We start from the raw sequence: 19,742 nt of genomic DNA on the forward strand, positions 1-19,742 counted from the left end.
TTCTGATGGAATTATGTACAGCCAACAAACTGTAGTGAGTTAGTTGAAGGGATTTTCAATTAATAAATGGCAGCATAAGAACAATTCTAAAGGTAAATTCAGGACTTTAAATCTTGACATCTTAACTTGAGGTTAAGATGTTAAGCTAACTGAATTAATTTACCACAACTAACATTTTTGTGTTCAACAATGCTGAAATTTGAGTTGGACTTACACACAATATTGACTTAATGTAACATTACTATGGTTGCAATTTTAAAGTTTTATCTAAATTTTATCATCTCCAGCATCAGTTTTTGACTTATGCCAACTTGAAATGAAGTTTTTCAGATATCAAGCTAATTTAATGAATTCACGCCAACTTAAATTTTTGTGTTCAATCAACTAATGTAGAAATTTGAGTTGGATATACACACAATATTGACTTGATTTGTTTTCTTCAAGTTGATGTTAAGATGTCAGGCCAATTTAATTACATTATGTCAACTTAAATTCTTGTGTTCAACCAACTAAAACAGAGATTTGAGTCGGATTTCCATGAAATATTGAGTTGATGCAACATTGGAATTGTAACAATCTAAATTTTATCATCTCCAGCATCAGTTTTTCAGTTATGACAACTTAAAATGAAGTTTTTAAGATATCAAGCTAATTTAATTAATTTACTACAACTTAATTTTTTGTGTTCAACCAACTAACGCTGTGTTTTGAATTGAATTTCCATGAAATATTGAGTTGATGCAACATTATTGGATTTGCAACAAACTAAATTTCATCATTTCCAGCATCAGTTTTTGAGTTATGACAACTTGAAATGAAGTTTTTCAGATATGAAGCTAGTTTAATGAATTTACCCCACCTTATTTTTTTGTGTTCAACCAACCAACGCTGAGTTTTGAGTTGGATTTCCATGACATATTGAGTGTGATTAATTGTTGGGTGTACCTGTCTGGTTCCGGCCCACCGGCTGCGTGTCCATGCAATTGGTCAGGTAGGGCGGGTTGCTGAACATCCTGCTGGGGGGCTGGTGGTGGTGTGGAGGGGCCACGGCCGCCGTGGGCTGGCTGGACGCCGCCGCCGCCGGGGCCCCGAACGCCGCCCCGTACCTGCAGGCCCCGGTGCCGGTGAACTGACCCGAGAAGTGGACGGTGAAGGCGCTGAGGCCGCAGTGGGGGTCCGAGTCGTGGTGGTGGGGGTCCCCGGCGGCCCCCCAGCTGGGCTCCTGCTTGATGAAGGAGTGCGGCCCCAGGGAGGTGTGGGGGGCCGCCAGGGACGAGTACGGCGAGGCGGCGGCCGTGTGGAAGTCCAGGACTGGAGCCCACTGGGGGGCCGAGCTGACGGGCAGCGCCGGGCAGCCGGGGCTGGGGCCCGCCGGCCCCGGGGGCAGCAGGGAGTTCAGGTCGCGGACGTCTGAACCCATAGCGGTCCAGGGCAGCACACCGGGGTACAGGGAGGCTATTTTTACACCGGGGGGGCAAAAAACCGGGAATCCTGCTGCAGCCTGGACACTCCTCAAGTCCGATCAGAGTTCATGACCACACGGAGAAGTCGGGGTTCTCAGAAATCTGCACCAGAAGAAGAAATTTATTTAAAAAACAGAGGTTTCCGTCCACAGAAAAGTGAGTTTGAGTCTCAGAGATGGAGTCCATCCAGAGAGGAGAGGACATCTGATCACTGCTGCTCTGAATGGACGAAGAGGAGAGAGGAGGAGGAAACCTCTTCTGCCCTCCTCCTCACTCTTACTCTGTGTTGCTGTGTGTGTGTTACTGTGTGTGTGTGTGTGTGTGTGTGTTACTGTGTGTGTGTGTGAGGAGGAGGAGGAGGAGGAGGAGTCAGGAGGTGATGATGGACAGGACCCTCTGACTTCATTCATTTACTGCCTGAACGACAAAACACACAACTGCAGGAAAATAAAACCACATCTGACCCCCGTGACTAAAAATGAAATCCTCTAATTCTGATATTTTAGCAAACATTGTTTAAAAAGTCAGAATTTTACCATAATGTTAAAAAAAAACGCCATGAACTTTGCTAAAAACCACAAATCTTGCTGATTTTTTAAAAGCTTTTTTCATTATTTTCTCAAAGTCAAATCTACAAAAAGTCATCCTTTAAGTCTAGAATTAGATTTAATCAACAACACTCTCAGAAATTAAATAATTTAACTCGTTTTTGACTGAAAAAACAGAATATAAAGAACATTTAAACCTATAAATTCACCTGCACACATTAAAACGAGGCGCAGCAATCAGATCCACAGAGAAAAACGAGTTCATCCTCAACAAAACGCAAAAAAACCCTGCATTTCCTGTTTCTACAATTAAATGACACTCCATAATAATTGTATTTATTTTTGACAGTAAATAAAATCGGGCTTTTATTTATTATATTATTTGATGATATTCGGCAGATTAACGGCTCGTTGCGCACGAACGACGCGACTGACCGTAAATCTTCCCCGGTTTGGTCTTCGAGGCCTGCTCGGTTCTGGCTCTTTATTTTAATTTATTTATGGCGTTTTTTAATGATTTAATTCAGTTGAATAAAGTAGCGTTAAAATTCCTATTAAAAATAAGGAAACAAAGCCCCTTTTAACGCACATTTATGACACAGGAGCAGAAAACAAGTCAATTTAAGCAGAAAATTAAAAAATAAAAGCCCTTTTTAATATAAAAAATTGATTTTTATTTCCACGTTTCTATACTAAAACATAATATTCAATTTTAAAGCTTTGCATTGCTGGTGTTGTTCAGATTTTTGTGCAGCTTTCTCTTTATTTCCGTGCGCTTTTTCTCCTTTTCTTTCTGCTCTCTGCTAAAAACTGCGGTGATAAACCTGCAGAAAGTGAAAGTAAAAGTCGCTTCATGTTGCAAGCTGTGCGTGTTACGGTGCAAATGTAGAAAAAAACGTTTAATTTAATGCAAACAGCAGCAGCAGATTTGAAGCGCTGCGTAAAACCAAACCGTTCAAACTGGAAACACTCTGACCTGCAGCTCAGATCCAGGAAATAAACCACCAGCTACCGGAAAAAGATGAATAAAATAACACTTCATTTAATTTAAATGCTGATAATAATAATACATGAACACTTAACGTGCGTCTTGGGCTCAGATTTCAGCATTTTTGCTTCTTTTTTTTTTTATCATTTTACTACAAAACAAACGTGGTCTTTTTAGTAGTTTTTAATTCTGTTATTAATTTAACTGTAAATGCATCAATAAAAGTATAATTTCGCGGAGTTTTATTGTGTCTAAACACGTTTCTGCCGTTATTTTCTCCTCCTCGGTTGTTTCCAGACGCACCGACTCCTGCAGACGGACCGATCCGGTGGAGACGCACCGGGAGCCGGTTTAGAGCCGCGGAACGGAACGGAGGAGAAGAACCGGGATGAAGAGAAGCTGAATCACCAACACCAGCTCTAAAACTGGGCTTTTATGGACGAAATAAAATGCAAAATACGTCTTTATTTGGATATTTTATGTTTTGTGTTTCGAAAAATGCCACTAATTCTTATTTCTAACAAATCTCTGAATAAAAAAGAACCAAACGCAGTTTTAAATCCACTTTCTCAGGGACAGAAGATGGGAATTATGCATTTATTTTATCATATTGGTATAAATTAATGCAACAAACATTTAGTTGTATTATGGAGTAATAATGTAGGTTAGTTTCTGGATTAACTCATCAGCTGTTTGGTCTAAAAATGTCAGAAAATAGTGAAAAATGTCCAAGATGACATCTTTAAATGTCTTGTTTTGTCTAAAAATATTTACTTTTTTGTCACAGAGGAGGAAAGAAACCAGGAAAAATTCATATTGAGGAATCTGCAATCAAATAGTTTATCTTACGTTAATAAAACTAGACAGACAATGACTAGATTCCTTCACTGGTTGAGCTGTCATTTGATTAATAGACTAATGGTTGGGCCAGAAAATGTCATAAAATAGAGAAAAATGTTAAAAAAAAAAAAAATCTAATATATTCAGTTTACTGTGATAAAGGTGGAAAGAAACCAGAAAATATTCACACACTAATTCAATTAATAAGTAGTTTGGTCTATAAAATGGCAGTAAACGGTAATAAATGACCAAAATTTCCAAGATAATGTCCTAAAATATCTTAATTTGTCCAAATATATTCAGTTTACTGTCACAGACGAGGAAAGAAACCAGAAAATATTCACCTTTAAGAAGCATAAATCACAGAATTTATATTTATTTTCATTGTCTATTAATATGTAGACTGTTTTCCTGATTAACTGACCAGGTGTTTGGTCTATAAAATGGCAGTAAACGGTGGAAAAAGTCCAAAATTTGCAAGATAATGTTCGAAAATGTCTGGTTTTGTCCAAAGATATTCAGTTTATTGTCTTACAGGTGGAAAGAAATCAGAAACTATACACACTAATTCAATTAATAAGTAGTTTGCTCTATAAAATGGTGGAAAACGTCCAAAAAATTCCAAGATAATGTCCTAAAATGTCTTGTTTTGTCCAAATATATTCAGTTTAATGACATAAAGGTGGAAAGTAGGCAGTAAATATTCATGTTTAAGAAGCTGAAATTGCAGAATTGACGTTATTTTCATTGACCAGTACTATGTGGATTATTTTCTTGATTAACCGATTAGTTGTTGGGCCAGAAAACATCAAAAAATGGAGAAAAATATCCAAAACTTCCCAGATAATGACCTCAAATGTCTTGTTTTGTCCAAATATATTCAACTTTTCGTCAAAAGGAAGAAAGAAACCAGAAAATATTCACACATTATTCAATTAATGAATAGTTTGGTCTATAAAATGGCAGAAAATGTCCAAATTGACGTACCTTAAATATCTTGTTTCATCCACAATCCAAATATTTATGAATTTATTGATTAGTTGTTCAGCCATTAAAAGTCAGAAAACGGTAAGAAATGTCCACAATTTCCAACATAGCATCTTAAAATGTCTTGTTTTGTCCAAATATATTCAGTTTACTGTCATAAAGGTAAAAGGAAAACAGAAAACATTCACACTTAAGAAGCTGAAACTACAGAATTTACATTATTTTCATTGTATATTAATATGCAGATTGCTTTTTGATCAAATGACCAGTAGTTTGGTCTATAAAATGGCAGAAAATGGTGAAAAATGTCCAAAATTTGTAAGATAATGTCCTAAAATGTCTTGTTTGTCCAAGTATATTCAGTTTACTGACATAAAAATGGAAAGAAACCAGAAAATATTCATGTTTAAGAAGCTGGAATCAGAGAATTTACATTCATTTTCATTTTCAGTTTTCTTGATTAATTGACCGGTAGTTTGGTGTATAAAATGGCAGAAAATGGTGAAAAATGTCCAAAATGTCCAAGAAGACGTCCTCAAATGTCTCGTTTTGTTCAAATATATTCAGTTTATCGTCATAAGGATAAGGATAAACTTTATTGGAGGAAAGTAAATTTAAAATATTCACATTTAAGAAGCTGAAATGAGAGAATTTTGACATTTTTCATTTTAAAAATCAACTAAAACCGAACATCTAAATAGTAAAAGATGAATTTAACACTAGAATAAAACTGCTGTATGCACTGGAGTTGAGCTGCTGTTTGTTCTTCTAGAAATATTCTCTTCATCTGATTTATTTCTACGTTCAGGTTAGCGTGACCCAGAATCTGGAGGAGAATCAGATCCTCACATTTAACACCGACGTCGTGTTTCTGAGCTTCACTGAACCAACATCCAGACGGAATAATTAACAAAACACCAGTTTATTAATAATAAAGACAAACATCAGAATCACATTTAGCTTCAGAGGCTCAAAATTTGACAAAAAATTGACCAAATTTACTTTTTTCCCCAAGATTTTGGGGATTTATCTCGTTAACGTCACCTCACGTTAGCTTTAGCTAACATTGGTCCAAACCAAATGGAACTTCTTAGTGCATAAAATGAAAACCAAACTTTTGTGTTTCCAGTTAAAATGTGTGAATTCAGACATTTAGATGTTAAAATGTTTGTTTTTCAGGTTTCCGAGTCAACAGAGCGACTAGCAGACGAGCCTGAACACTGAGGAGGATTAAATGTTGGGCTCAGAAAACACAGTCTCTTTATCTGAGACACAGAAACACTCAGCGGGAGCTCTGGGTCGACACAAACCTCCTGCTGGAACCAGAGGAACCGGGCCAAGCAGGCCAGAGGGCGCCGGCTAGTTAGCAGGACAAAGCTAACCGAGCTAATGAAGCTAACAGAGCTAACAAAGCTAACTGAGCTAAAGAAGCTAACAGAGCTAACGAAGCTAACAGAGCTAACGAAGCTAACAGAGCTAACGAAGCTAACAGAGCTAATGAAGCTAACAGAGCTAAAGCTTTTTCACCTTTCTGACAGCATCAATGCAGAAGGTTTGTTAAAACAGAATTAGTGCTAAAGATGAGATTCAGGATGTAACTGCAGGCAGTGTAGAGATAAAAATATTAAATCTGAGTTGACATTTCTGCTCAATAAAGACAAAAAACAAACACAAATCCATCATTTAAGGCTCTTTTCATGAACTTCTCTTGTTCTTCTGCAGAAGCTTGGACAGATTTCACCTCATTTTTGACAAATTCTAGGAATTTTTGGACAAATTTTAGTCATTCGGGACGTTTAGAAAATGTTTTTGACAAGATTTATGTCATTTTAGACTCATTTTTTGAGAACGCTGTAGTTAATAAGGACACAATTTCACTTTACTTTGGACACATTTGAGACATTTTAGACTTTTTTCTGTCATTTTGAATCAATTTTGGATAAACTTGGATAAAAGACATTTTGGATGTATTTTAGCTCATTTCTGACACAATTTAGACTAATTTCAAAGAACTTTTAGTCATTTTAGACTACTTTTGGCTAATTGTTGACCAGATTTATGTCATTGTGGACACATTTGGAGTCCAGTTTTTGTATTTGCAGTGATGTGTGCAGCTGGAAGCAGAAGTCACACAAGGACGTGTTATTTTTGCACCTTCTTTCTTCTATTTGCATGTTTTGGACAAATTTTGGTTCATTCTGGACAATGTGTTACACATTTTGGACAAATTTTAGTCATTTGGGCCATTTAGAAAAATATTTTGTGAGTCATTTTGAGAATGTTGTGGTCATAAAGGACACATTTGAGTCATTTTAGACATTTTTCTGTCAATTTGATCAATTTTGCTTAAACTTAAGTCATTTTGGACACAATTTAGACCAATTTTAGAAAAGTTTTAGTCATTTTGGATGAGTTTTGGTAATTTTTAGATGAGATTTGGATCATTTTGGGCAACAGACAATCAGTGTTATTCGCTTCACCTGTCAGCGGTCAGAATGTTCTGTCCGATCGGTGTAGATTAGAGAGCTCATAGTGCTCTGTTCATACAGTTTATTGTGTAATATTCTATATTTAATGCACTCTACTGCTCTTTTTGTATGTCTGCTTTGATGCTAAAGTGCATTTTGTTGTCGTAGTTCTTCTACTCTCTAATCTAAACTCATATTTTTCAGTAATTCTGCACTAGTTTGTGTTTTTTCCTTCAGTTTTGACTCTGCAGCCGTCAGACGAACTGCAGGAACGAACCGTTGACCTGCGACCTTTTCCTCCCCGACCCTTAAAGTCGCTGCACTAAATAACGTCGACGCTCTGAGATACAAATCTGACTCTTTACAGACCGTCCAGCGTTAAATGTGGCTCAAATACAAGTCCAAGAACGTTTCAGTTTGACCTGGAAGCTGCAGAGATTCAACGATTCAAACACACCAAAGCTTTCTGTTATCAAATAACCAGCCGAGATTCTTTATATTTGATAATGGAGCTAAAATCTCCTGCAGATCAATCAGGGATGAAAACTGTCACCATGGCAACAGTTTAAAACTCAAATCCAATGACAGAAGGTCCTGATGCTGCAGCTCATCAATTTTATGATTCCACTTTTCAACGTTCTGCTGCTGGAGGATTCATTAAATATTAAAGTTAATCATCAACTATTTAGACAATTGTTTGAATGAAAATAATATTGAAACAAACCAGGCCTGTTAGATATAATTTAAATATTTAAAAAATAATTACATCACCACTTTTCTGTCCAAAATTAATCAAAATGTGCTCAAAATGACCTGTTTGTCCAAATTGACTAAAAACATGGCTGTGAGCTAATCAAAAAGTGTCCAAAATGACATCAAATTTGTACAGAATGACTTGAAATGTGTCCAAAATTAATCCAATGCATTTAAATGACAAAGTTTGTCCAAAATGACTCAGAACTTGACTAAATTAATCAAAATGTATTCAAAATGACCTAAAATTTGTTCGAAATAACATAAACTATGTCTAAAATTACCTCAAATGTGTCCAGAATGACTCAAAACTTGACTGAATTAATCAAAATTACCTAAAATTTGTGTAAAACAACACAAAACCTGTCCAAAATGAATCAGTGTCATGATCCCTGTTCTAGCCACAGTTTCTCTCCTTCTTCCTCCTGTTCTCTGTATCTGTCTATCTGCTTTGATCTGTCTCTCTTTGGCTGCCTCTGTCTGTCTGTCTCCTCTCCCTCCTGTCTCTCTCTCTCCCTGTCTCTCTCCCTCCTGTCTCTCTCTCTCCCTGTCTCTCTCCCTCCTGTCTCTCTCCCTCCTGTCTCTCTCTCTCCCTGTCTCTCTCCCTCCTGTCTCTCTCCCTCCTGTCTCTCTCTCTCCCTGTCTCTCTCCCTCCTGTCTCTCTCCCTCCTGTCTCTCTCTCTCTCTCCCTGTCTCTCTCTCTCCCTGTCTCTCTCCCTCCTGTCTCTCTCCCTCCTGTCTCTCTCCCTCCTGTCTCTCTCTCTCCCTGTGTCTCTCCCTCCTGTCTCTCTCTCTCTCCCTGTCTCTCTCCCTCCTGTCTCTCCCTCCTGTCTCTCTCTCTCCCTGTCTCTCTCTCTCCCTGCCTCTCTCCCTGTCTCTCTCCCTCCTGTCCCTCTCTCTCCCTCCTGTCTCTCTCTCTCCCTGTCTCTCTCCCCATGTCTCTCTCCCTCATGTCTCTCTCTCCCTGTCTCTCTCCCTCCTGTCTCTCTCTCTCCCTGTCTCTCTCTCTCCCTGTCTCTCTCTCCCTGTCTCTCTCCCTCCTGTCTCTCTCCCTGTCTCTCTCCCTCCTGTCTCTCTCCCTGTCTCTCTCTCGCTCTGTCTCTCTCTCTCCTGTCTCTCTCTCCCTGTCTCTCTCCGTCTCTCTCCCTCCTGTCTCTCTCTCTCCCTGTCTCTCTCCCTCCTGTCTCTCTCTCTCCCTGTCTCTCTCTCCCTGTCTCTCTCTCTCCTGTCTCTCTCTCTCCCTGTCTCTCTCCCTCCTGTCTCTCTCCCTGTCTCTCTCTCCCTGTCTCTCTCCCTCCTGTCTCTCTCCCTGTCTCTCTCCCTCCTGTCTCTCTCTCTCCCTGTCTCTCTCCCTCCTGTCTCTCTCCCTGTCTCTCTCTCGCTCTGTCTCTCTCTCTCCTGTCTCTCTCTCCGTCTCTCTCCCTCCTGTCTCTCTCCCTGTCTCTCTCCCTCCTGTCTCTCTCCCTGTCTCTCTCTCCCTGTCTCTCTCCCTCCTGTCTCTCTCCCTGTCTCTCTCTCCCTGTCTCTCTCCCTCCTGTCTCTCTCCCTGTCTCTCTCTCCCTGTCTCTCTCCCTCCTGTCTCTCTCCCTGTCTCTCTCCCTCCTGTCTCTCTCCCTGTCTCTCTCCCTGTCTCTCTCCCTCCTGTCTCTCTCTCCCTGTCTCTCTCCCTCCTGTCTCTCTCCCTGTCTCTCTCCCTCCTGTCTCTCTCCCTGTCTCTCTCTCCCTGTCTCTCTCCCTGTCTCTCTCCCTCCTGTCTCTCTCCCTGTCTCTCTCTCCCTGTCTCTCTCCCTGTCTCTCTCTCCCTGTCTCTCTCCCTCCTGTCTCTCTCTCTCCCTGTCTCTCTCCCTCCTGTCTCTCTCCCTGTCTCTCTCTCCCTGTCTCTCTCCCTCCTGTCTCTCTCCCTGTCTCTCTCTCCCTGTCTCTCTCCCTCCTGTCTCTCTCCCTGTCTCTCTCTCCCTGTCTCTCTCCCTCCTGTCTCTCTCCCTGTCTCTCTCCCTCCTGTCTCTCTCTCTCCGTCTCTCTCCCTCCTGTCTCTCTCCCTGTCTCTCTCTCGCTCTGTCTCTCTCTCTCCTGTCTCTCTCTCCCTGTCTCTCTCCGTCTCTCTCCCTCCTGTCTCTCTCTCTCCCTGTCTCTCTCCCTCCTGTCTCTCTCCCTGTCTCTCTCTCGCTCTGTCTCTCTCTCCTGTCTCTCTCTCTCCTGTCTCTCTCTCTCCTGTCTCTCTCTCCCTGTCTCTCTCTTCCTGCTTCACCTGCCTGCATTCTGCTACCTGCTGATTACTGCAATGAGTGTCAGCTGCAGTAATCAGTTCACTCCATTCACCTGTTCACAACCACCTCTTGTAGTATAAAGCTCAGCTCATTCAGTCACACCTTGCTGGATCATAAAGACTCACATCTCCACGTAGACTCTGCTCCCTAAATGTACTCTGTTTGTCGCTTGGATTTCTCCCAATTCTTGTTTTTGCTTCCTGTCTGCCTCAATCATATTTGGACTGTTTTTCCCCTAGCCTGCCTCACCAATCTTGTGAGTCCCCCTTCTGGTTAGTTTAGTTGGTTCTGTGTTAGTTTTTGTAGATTTCCTCCCTTCTGTTTATTGTGAACTTTTTGTAGAGAGTTGATTGTGGTTTCCCTCTCAATCCAGTTTCCCTTTTTGTGTTGTGACTTGTTTAGTTTAAATAAAGCCCTTCCCAATATTCCTCCTGTGTCCCTGCTTCTGTGTCTGCATCTGGGTTCTCTGTTCCCCCCATAACACAAAGTGCAATCAAAACAATTTAAATGTGTCCAAAATGACTTCAAACTTGAATAAATTAGTCAAAATGTATTCAAAATGACCTAAAATTTGTCCGACATTAACCAAAATTAACCAAAATAAATTCAAAATGACGTAAATTCTGTCCAAAATTATTCTAAATGTGGTCAAATTGACTTGAAACCTGTCCAAAAGAAATCAAATGCATTTCAATGACCTAAAGTCTGTCCAAAACCACTCAAAACTTCACTAAATTAATCAAAACGTATTCAAGACATTCTAAAAAGTGTGTAAAATGACTTGAAAAGTGTCCAAAACAAATCAAAATTCATTCACAATGACCTGAAATTTGTCCAAAATGATTCGAAACATCAACTAAATCTATCAAAATGTGTGTAATATGACCTGAAATGTGTGTAACATTACTCGAAACCTGTCCAAAATAAATCAAAACTCATTGAAAATGAACTTAAATGTGTCCAAAACGACTCAAAACTTGACCAAATTAATAAAGATTAAAATTGATCTGGAGACGTCGACGTCTGTGAGAAGGTCTGGGCCAGATGTTGTGTTTCAGATGTTGAATTTCAGATGTTGTGTTTCAGATGTTGAGTTTCAGATGTTGTGTTTCAGATGTTGTGTTTCAGATGTTGAGTTTCAGATGCTGAGTTTCAGATGCTGAGTTTCAGATGTTGAGTTTCAGATGCTGTGTTTCAGATGTTGTGTTTCAGATGTTGAATTTCAGATGTTGTGTTTCAGATGTTGTGTTTCAGATGTTGTGTTTCAGATGCTGTGTTTCAGATGTTGTGTTTCAGATGTTGAGTTTCAGATGTTGAGTTTCAGATGTTGAGTTTCAGATGTTGAGTTTCAGATGCTGAGTTTCAGATGCTGAGTTTCAGATGCTGAGTTTCAGATGCTGTGTTTCAGATGTTGTGTTTCAGATGTTGAGTTTCAGATGCTGAGTTTCAGATGTTGTGTTTCAGATGCTGAGTTTCAGATGTTGAGTTTCAGATGCTGTGTTTCAGATGCTGTGTTTCAGATGTTGAGTTTCAGATGTTGAGTTTCAGATGTTGTGTTTCAGATGTTGAGTTTCAGATGCTGAGTTTCAGATGTTGAGTTTCAGATGTTGAGTTTCAGATGTTGAGTTTCAGATGCTGAGTTTCAGATGTTGAGTTTCAGATGCTGTGTTTCAGATGTTGAGTTTCAGATGTTGAGTTTCAGATGTTGAGTTTCAGATGTTGAGTTTCAGATGCTGTGTTTCAGATGTTGTGTTTCAGATGTTGAGTTTCAGATGCTGAGTTTCAGATGTTGAGTTTCAGATGTTGAGTTTCAGATGCTGTGTTTCAGATGTTGAGTTTCAGATGTTGAGTTTCAGATGTTGAGTTTCAGATGTTGAGTTTCAGATGCTGTGTTTCAGATGTTGTGTTTCAGATGTTGAGTTTCAGATGCTGAGTTTCAGATGCTGAGTTTCAGATGTTGAGTTTCAGATGTTGAGTTTCAGATGCTGAGTTTCAGATGTTGTGTTTCAGATGTTGAATTTCAGATGTTGTGTTTCAGATGTTGTGTTTCAGATGCTGAGTTTCAGATGCTGAGTTTCAGATGCTGAGTTTCAGATGTTCCAGCAGCTGGACTCCATTCGTCTTGGTCCTCACTGAGACCAGTCGTTCCTCTAACGAGTCTCTTTAACGTCTTTATTTGGTTTTTATCTTCCAACATCCTCACGGCGGGTTTTCCCCGACTCAGCACTTCTCTTCCCATCATGCTCCTCTCCTTCTGGAGCCAATCACAGCCCAGCGCTCTCTGCTGCTCTAACGAGAGTGTGCACGTGTCTGTGCACGTCTGTGGGCGTGATAGATGTGACTTCACCATCTGGAAATCTGGTCTGACCCACGATTCAACTCTTCAGCTCCTCCAGGACCAGAAAGTCTCGTCACCGTTAGTTCAGCATCCCGACATGTGCAGAAACGCTCAGAAACGGTTTATAAACCAATAATAATCTGATTTATTAAAGCAATAACAACCAGAAACAGTTTCAATACCAATAATAACCTAATTAATTAAAGAAATAACAACCAGAAACAGTTTATAAACCAACAATAATCTGATTAATTAAAGAAATAACAACCAGAAATGCTCAGAAACAGTTTATAAACCAATCATAATCTGATTAATTAAACAAATAACACTCAGAAACAGTTTATAAACCAACAATAGTCTGATTAACTAAAGAAATAACAACCACAAACAGTTGATATACCAACAATAATCTGATTAATCCAGGAAATAACAACCAGATTTAAGGATGAGAAAGATCAACAAAGAACTTTTAAAATAACTTTTTTCTCCCGAAGTGGGCATTTAATATTTAGTATCTGCCAATACCCGATACCATTTTCCTAGATAAATCACCTAAAGTTTATCCAAAATGAATCGGAACTTCATGAAATTAATCTAAATGTTTAGAAGACCACCAAAAATGTGTGTAAAATGACTCGGAACGTGTCCAAATGAATGAAATGCATTTAAATGACCTAAAGTGTGTGTCAAAAATTTATTCAATTTGTGCAAAATGACTGAAACGCTGACTAAACTAATCAAAATGTGTATAAAATTACCTAAAATTTGTACAAAATGACTTGAAAGTAGTCCAAAATTTATTAAAATTTGTTCAAAACGATGTAAAATGTGTCCAAAACTACAAAAATGTGTACAAAATGAATCAAAATGTGTTCAAAATTATCTGAAATTTGTTCAAAATGACTCAAAACTCGACTAAACAAATCAAAATTCTTTCAAAATGACCTAAATTAAAAATTGGTCCAAAATAACTTAAAACCTGTCCAAAATGAATAAAATGTGTTCAAAATGACACAAAATTTGACCAAATTAATCAAAACACGTTCAAAATGACCGGAAATTTGTCAAAAATTACTCTAAACCTGTCCAAAATGAATCAAATGCATTTAAATGACCTAAAGTTCGTCTAGAACGACTCGAAACTTGTCCAAAATGATTAAAAATGTATACAAAATGCCTTAAAATATGTCCAGAATGACTCAAAACTTGACTAAATTTGTCAAAATGTGTTCAAAACAACCTAAAATGTGGAAAATGACTCGAAATTTGTCCAAAATAAATCCAAATATATTCAAAATGACCTAAAATTTGAACAAAACGACTCCAAACATGTTTCAAATTAGCTTACAATTGTCCAAAATGACTGAAAATTCATCCAAAATGAATCAAATGCATTTAAATGACCAAAAGTTTGTCCAAAACAACTCCGAACCTGTCCAAAATGAATCAAAATGTGTAAAAATTTAATTAAAATGTGTCCAAAATGACTTGAAACTTGCCCAACATTAATAGAAACGCATTCAAAATGAACTAAAGTTGTCCAAAATGACCCAAAATTCATTCAAAAAGAATCAAACTGTGTTTAAAATGACCCATAATTTGTCTAAATTGACTTAAAAGCTGGAAAAATAAAATATCTTTAGCAAATTGAGCTGTTTCTGAAGCAAAAATGCACATAACAAACGTCATGGAATCAGATGAGAGTTCTGCAGGTGTTTGTTTAATGAAATCTAAAACCAAAGTCGTTGCAGCTTTAATTAGTTGCTCACATCATTTAGACGTATTAAACGTTATTCTCTCTGCTTCGGAGAGTTTCCTGCTGAACACAGACACAGTTGTGACTTTGGTTGTGTTCTGCTGATAAACTTCTCTGATCCATCATGATAAGCCTCCTGACGTCTGATAGCAGAAACAAACCAGCGTGTTGGACTTCTCTGTTTGTTTCTGCTTGTTCTGAAGCCTGAATATTAGCCGTGATCCCAGAGGAGCGTTCAGGCATCTGACCGCTCCACCGATCTGAAGATTGATGAGCCCCTCGGCCGATGGAGCGCATTCCTGCCGCACCGACAACAAATTATCTTCAAATGAAAAGTGGACGAGCTCGCCCCTGGTGCTTTCTCTAGAAACACAGGGATCCCAGTGACCCGGCAAATATTTTGTTTTTCCAGCGGAGCGGCGATGAGCTGCAGCTTCTTTAGATTAACTGTGTTCCTGTCTGAGACTAGCAGCAGCTCCATGCATGCAGAAACGCTTTATTATTATTTATTATTTACCCAGAACGAATCCCAACAACGAAATTAATCAAAATGTATTCAAAACAATCTAAAATGTATTCAAAATTACCTGAAATTGATCCAAAATGACTCAACATTTAACTAAACGAATGAAAATGAATTCAAAGTGACCTAAAATTTGTCCAAAATGACTTGAACCCTGTATAAAATTAATCCAAATGTGTTTAAAATGACTTAAAATTTCTCCAGAATGAATTTAAACTTTACTAAACTAATCAAAATGTATTCAAAACAACCTAAAATGTGTGTAAAATGACTCACAACTTGTCCAAAATGAATCAAATGCATTTAAATGACCTAAAGTTGATCTAAAGCAACTTGAAACGTGTCCAAAATAATCTAAAATTAATTCAAAATGTTCAAAATGACCTAAAATTTGTCTAAAATTTGTACAAAACTTGAAATTGACATAAAACGAGTCCAAACCGACTCAAAACCTGTCCAAAACTTGACTAAAGGAATCAAAATGTATTCAAAACAGCCTAAAATGTGTGTAAAATGATTTGAAACCTGTCCAAAATAAATCAAAATGCATTCAAAATTACCTAAAATTGAAAAAAAAAAAATGACTCAAAACATGTCCAAAATTAATCAAATCGTGTCCAAAATGACTCAAAATGAATTCAAAAGGAATCACATGCCTTTAAATGACCTAAAGATTGTCCAAAACAACTCGAAATCTGTCCAAAATGAATCAAAATATGCATACAATTAATTAAAAAGTGTCCAAAATGACTTGAAAATTGTCCAAAATCTATCAAAATTCATTCAAAATGACCTAAGATTTGTAAAAATGACTCAAAACTTGGTCAAAATCATTTACAATGTGTTTAGAATGATCTGGAATTTGTGCACAATGACTCTAAACTTGTGTCAAAAACTACTTTAATTCTGTCCAAAATTAATCAAATGTATTAAAAATGACCTAAAGATTTGTCCTAAATGACTCCAGACTTGTCCAGGGACATTTATTCTGGCTACACACAGCCCCGTTTATTCATTTTTGTGTGTTTTCTTGTCACACAGGTGTCAGAAAGACGTTCATGTTGGTGAATCGTTCTTTTGTTTCTGCAGGTCGAGCCTCGATTAGCTGGAGCCAAAATGGTTCCTCCCTGTTCCGCTGCAACTCTGAGTGTCTGTGTGTGTGTGAGATTGTGTGTTATTGTGTGTGTTTTGTGTGTGTAACTGTGTGTGATTGTGTGTGTTTTGTGTGTGATTGTGTGTCCACCCGGATCCTCCCGTCTGAGCTATTTACTGATATGGACGAAGGATGAGCTCTGCTGCAGCTCAGATCAGCTTTACTTTTGTTTCTGCAGAACTTACTTTGAAAAAAATGCACTTTTTCTAATTTATTGCCAAAGATATGAGCAGAACAGGCTGCAGTTCCATTTGGTCGATGCATCTAAACGGTGGAAATCCATTTTTATTGTGTTTTGTCGTTGAGAAAATCATTAAGATATGAAGACGTTCACTTCTGTCATTTCACAACACAACTAGTAACAACTAGTTCATCTCCCAGCTTAACAAGCCAGTAAGTGCTAGATCCCACCAAACCAACAAAGTCTTCCAGCTCACCATAAACTAAACAAAATGTGTTCAAAATGGTGTTAAATTTGACCACAATGACTCAAAACCTGTCCAGAAGGAATCAAAATGTGTTAAAAATGCCTATTTGTGCACTCAGACTTGTCCAAATAGACCTGGAAAATTGTCCAAAATGACTTAAAAACTAAAATGTTCCAAGCAAAACTCACCAAATATTCTGCTGTTGGCTGCAAGAGTGAATACAAGAGTCTTCATGCACTCAAACTCATCCAAAATGACCCTGAAAATGGTCCAAAATGACTCAAAACCCATCTAAGACTAATGAAATCTATTTAAAATGTGATTTTAAATGTGATCCTGAGGCGTTCCCAGGCCAGATGAGATATGTAACCCCTCCAGCTAGTTGTGGTTCTATCTCAGCTGACCAGAAAACCTCCAAAAAAGACACTTCAGAGGCGTTTATTGGACATAAAGGAGCAGCGACATTTGTTCAGAAGTGTGAACTCAGCCTCATAAGAAGACGTAGTAGCAGAAGAGTCGGAAACATTCATCTTTTCATGTTTTAATCTCACCGGAGAAGCAGGAAAACGCTGTTAACTGCCCAGAAAGAGGAGTCAAGAAAAGATGAGCTAACAGTGTTTGAAAACGGCATCATAGCAACGAGTTTTAAAGGCGTCGGACACGTTAAACTTCCTCCTCAGGTCTGAGGATTACAGCTGGTCACTCACAGGTTTAGATTCATCCTTACCAGATTCCACAGTTATTATTATTATTGACTGTTTTCCATTTCTCAGCGGTAACAAACAGACGTCACGACCTTCAGCCTCCAGATGGTGTTTTCTTTAGTCAGCGTTGATCCTGAATTTACAGCCGGCGGTGGACAGACGCTCCCTAAAACACAGGTGGAGGACCGGACCGACCCGGACCGACCCGGACCGACCCGGACCGACAGAATAAACACTTAGAAATAATAGAAAACTGAACATTCAGGTCCCAATCCGAGGATCTGGAGTTTATCCAAGAGAGGAGAGTTTAGTTTTTAACATTCAGACAACCTTCAATCATCTGCAAACACAAACAAACGGCTCTAAATTCACCATCTGGAGTCCAGAAAAGTCAAAATTATTAGATTTACTCTTGACTTTGCATGAATTATTTGGTAATATTAATATTTTATGGCAAAAAACTACAAGATTTAGAAAAGAATTCAGCCTGTAAATGTCAAAAAGTAGTCTTTTTAAAGGAATAATTAGATTTCATTAATCTAACTTAGCAAAGAGACTCAAGACAGTCTTGTTAAAGTGTAACAAGCATCTTTTTGTGGTTAATTTGGAGATTTTGAGGTATTTTCTTTCAGTTTAAATACACTTTTAGGTGTTTGTTTTAACCCATTTTGTTTATTTGTGTCTGTAGATTTCACTTATATCACATATCTTACAACACTATATGTACATTTGCACAAACTCAGGTGAACAATTTGCACATTTCTGCATATTTTTGTGACTTTTCGTCTCTTAAAATTCTCTGGATTTGCTGCAGTTTCAGTTTATTAGACTTCTTTCTTTTGAGATCTTTTCATCCTTTCTCAAAATTCTCCACTTGTTAGCGTTCACTGTAATGCACCAAATCAAAAGCCTATTTAATAATAAAACTTATTCAGATGTTTTTTCTCACATCCTGATTCAGCAGCACTTAGATTCACCGAACTGTCTAGTTTATTCCTGTCCGTATTCTGAGGGTTTTTACAGAGAGATTTGTTAAAACATGATTTATAGACTGTTCCATGATAAAAGGTTGACTTTTGAATTATGCAGTGGTGTCCAAAGGTTTCTTCTGTAAAAACTTCTGACTCCAACATGTCAAAGGAGAGAAAAAAATAAATTCTTGAATTTGGACCAGATCTTAAAGAGCTTTAAAATGGGCGGGGCAACTGCCGTTACAATTCCAAGTAACATAAGTTGGTCAATTTATCATTAGCTATGTGCTTATTACACTTCAAATAAAATGATCTCCAATGTTTATGCTACGCTAAGCTAACCCAATAGGTTCACAAAACTCCCTAAAATCACTCACTGCTTAAAATTTTGACATTTCAGGCATGTTCTGTGTTTCATTCATTGACGTTTCATCTGATTCTGTATTTAATTATGGCTTTAAAAAGCAACATCCAACATGGAGCTAAGCCAACTGTTTCCAATCTCCCATATTTATGCTAAGCTAGCTGGATTTTAAAGTGGTATTTATTGAATTTTTTGCCCACTTGGGGGCAGCAGACCAACCTGAGCAAAGGTCAGTAAAAGTTTGGATCATATAAACTCTCAGGAATGTTCTGTATTTAGTTTGTATTTTAACTGATTCTATTTTTAATTATGACGCAAAAGACAAAATAAAATACGTTTAGTAGCTAGCCTTTAAAGTGTCCATTTAAGTACTTCCCTGAGTCAGTGGTAATTTAGCTGTTTCCAATCTCCAATATTTATGCTAAGCTAAGCTAACTAGATATTAATGTAATATTAACTGCATTTTTTTGCTTCTTGGTTGCAGTGGACCAATTAACATAGAAGATTGGGGGCAACTGCTATTATTATATATTTCTACTGATTCTACTGATTCTCATATTTAAAGCCTTTTCCCATTTTTTAAGTCACATGATCTTAGCTGCTTCAATGGAAAAATGAATTCTCTCACACAAAAGAAAGCTCTGACTCATGAGTGTTATATATGAGAGGAAATAACGGTGGAAACATCCATTTACAAGAGCAACGCTGCAGGTTTTACAGTTGTTTTTGTGGAGGCAGATGTGAAGGAGAGGACAGAGGGGGAAGTGGTGATATACAGACACAGATGTTGGCCGGCTATCAGCTTCGGCCGGCGGTGTGAAGTAAGTTATGTTCTGGCCGTTGCAGACGATTCTTCAAAGATACAATCTGAGTCTCTGAGCGCACCGCCGAAGGAACAAGCTCACAATCGGTATGTATATGTATGTTCAGCAACAAATCACCGCTGCTCTCCCTAATATCCAGCCAAGTCCGGCCGACACAATCTGAGGCCACAGGCATGAGTTAATATACATCTGAAAATAGATCCAAACATCTGACCCACTTGAGATGCCTTTGATTTAACTCGCAGACACTTGAAGTTGTTTGACGCTAAAGCAGCCTGAAGAGAACCGGAGCTTCATCAGTCTCTGGTAAAATAGTTTGGCTTTTAGTTCGTTTTCACTGTGCCATCCAGCAATAAAAAACAGAAAG

At 38.3% G+C, this 19,742-nt stretch overlaps 2 protein-coding genes across 5 annotated transcripts in view; both read right to left on the reverse strand.

Moving 5' to 3' along the window:
• Nucleotides 1–1,681, reverse strand: part of LOC111588765 (Wilms tumor protein homolog) — a 42,231-nt gene extending 40,550 nt beyond the window's left edge. For 3 of the 4 annotated variants that reach the window (XM_055009432.1, XM_055009431.1, XM_055009429.1), the window contains exon 1: nucleotides 946–1,680. In XM_055009432.1, coding sequence (XP_054865407.1) covers nucleotides 946–1,420 — 475 coding nt within the window. In that variant the 5' untranslated portion in view covers nucleotides 1,421–1,680. Of the gene's footprint in view, nucleotides 1–945 lie in introns of all 4 variants that reach the window. The other variant, XM_055009430.1, reaches the window with a different exon arrangement.
• The window catches only part of LOC129348619 (uncharacterized), a 51,259-nt gene continuing 32,944 nt past the window's right edge, over nucleotides 1,428–19,742 (reverse strand). Inside the window, exon 5 of the mRNA XM_055009428.1 lies at nucleotides 1,428–1,565. Within this exon, the coding sequence (XP_054865403.1) occupies nucleotides 1,523–1,565 (43 nt within the window). The 3' untranslated portion in view covers nucleotides 1,428–1,522. The remainder of the gene's footprint in view (nucleotides 1,566–19,742) is intronic.

The sequence above is a fragment of the Amphiprion ocellaris genome, chromosome 3, assembly GCF_022539595.1.
Source record: "Amphiprion ocellaris isolate individual 3 ecotype Okinawa chromosome 3, ASM2253959v1, whole genome shotgun sequence".
NCBI lineage: Eukaryota > Metazoa > Chordata > Actinopteri > Pomacentridae > Amphiprion > Amphiprion ocellaris.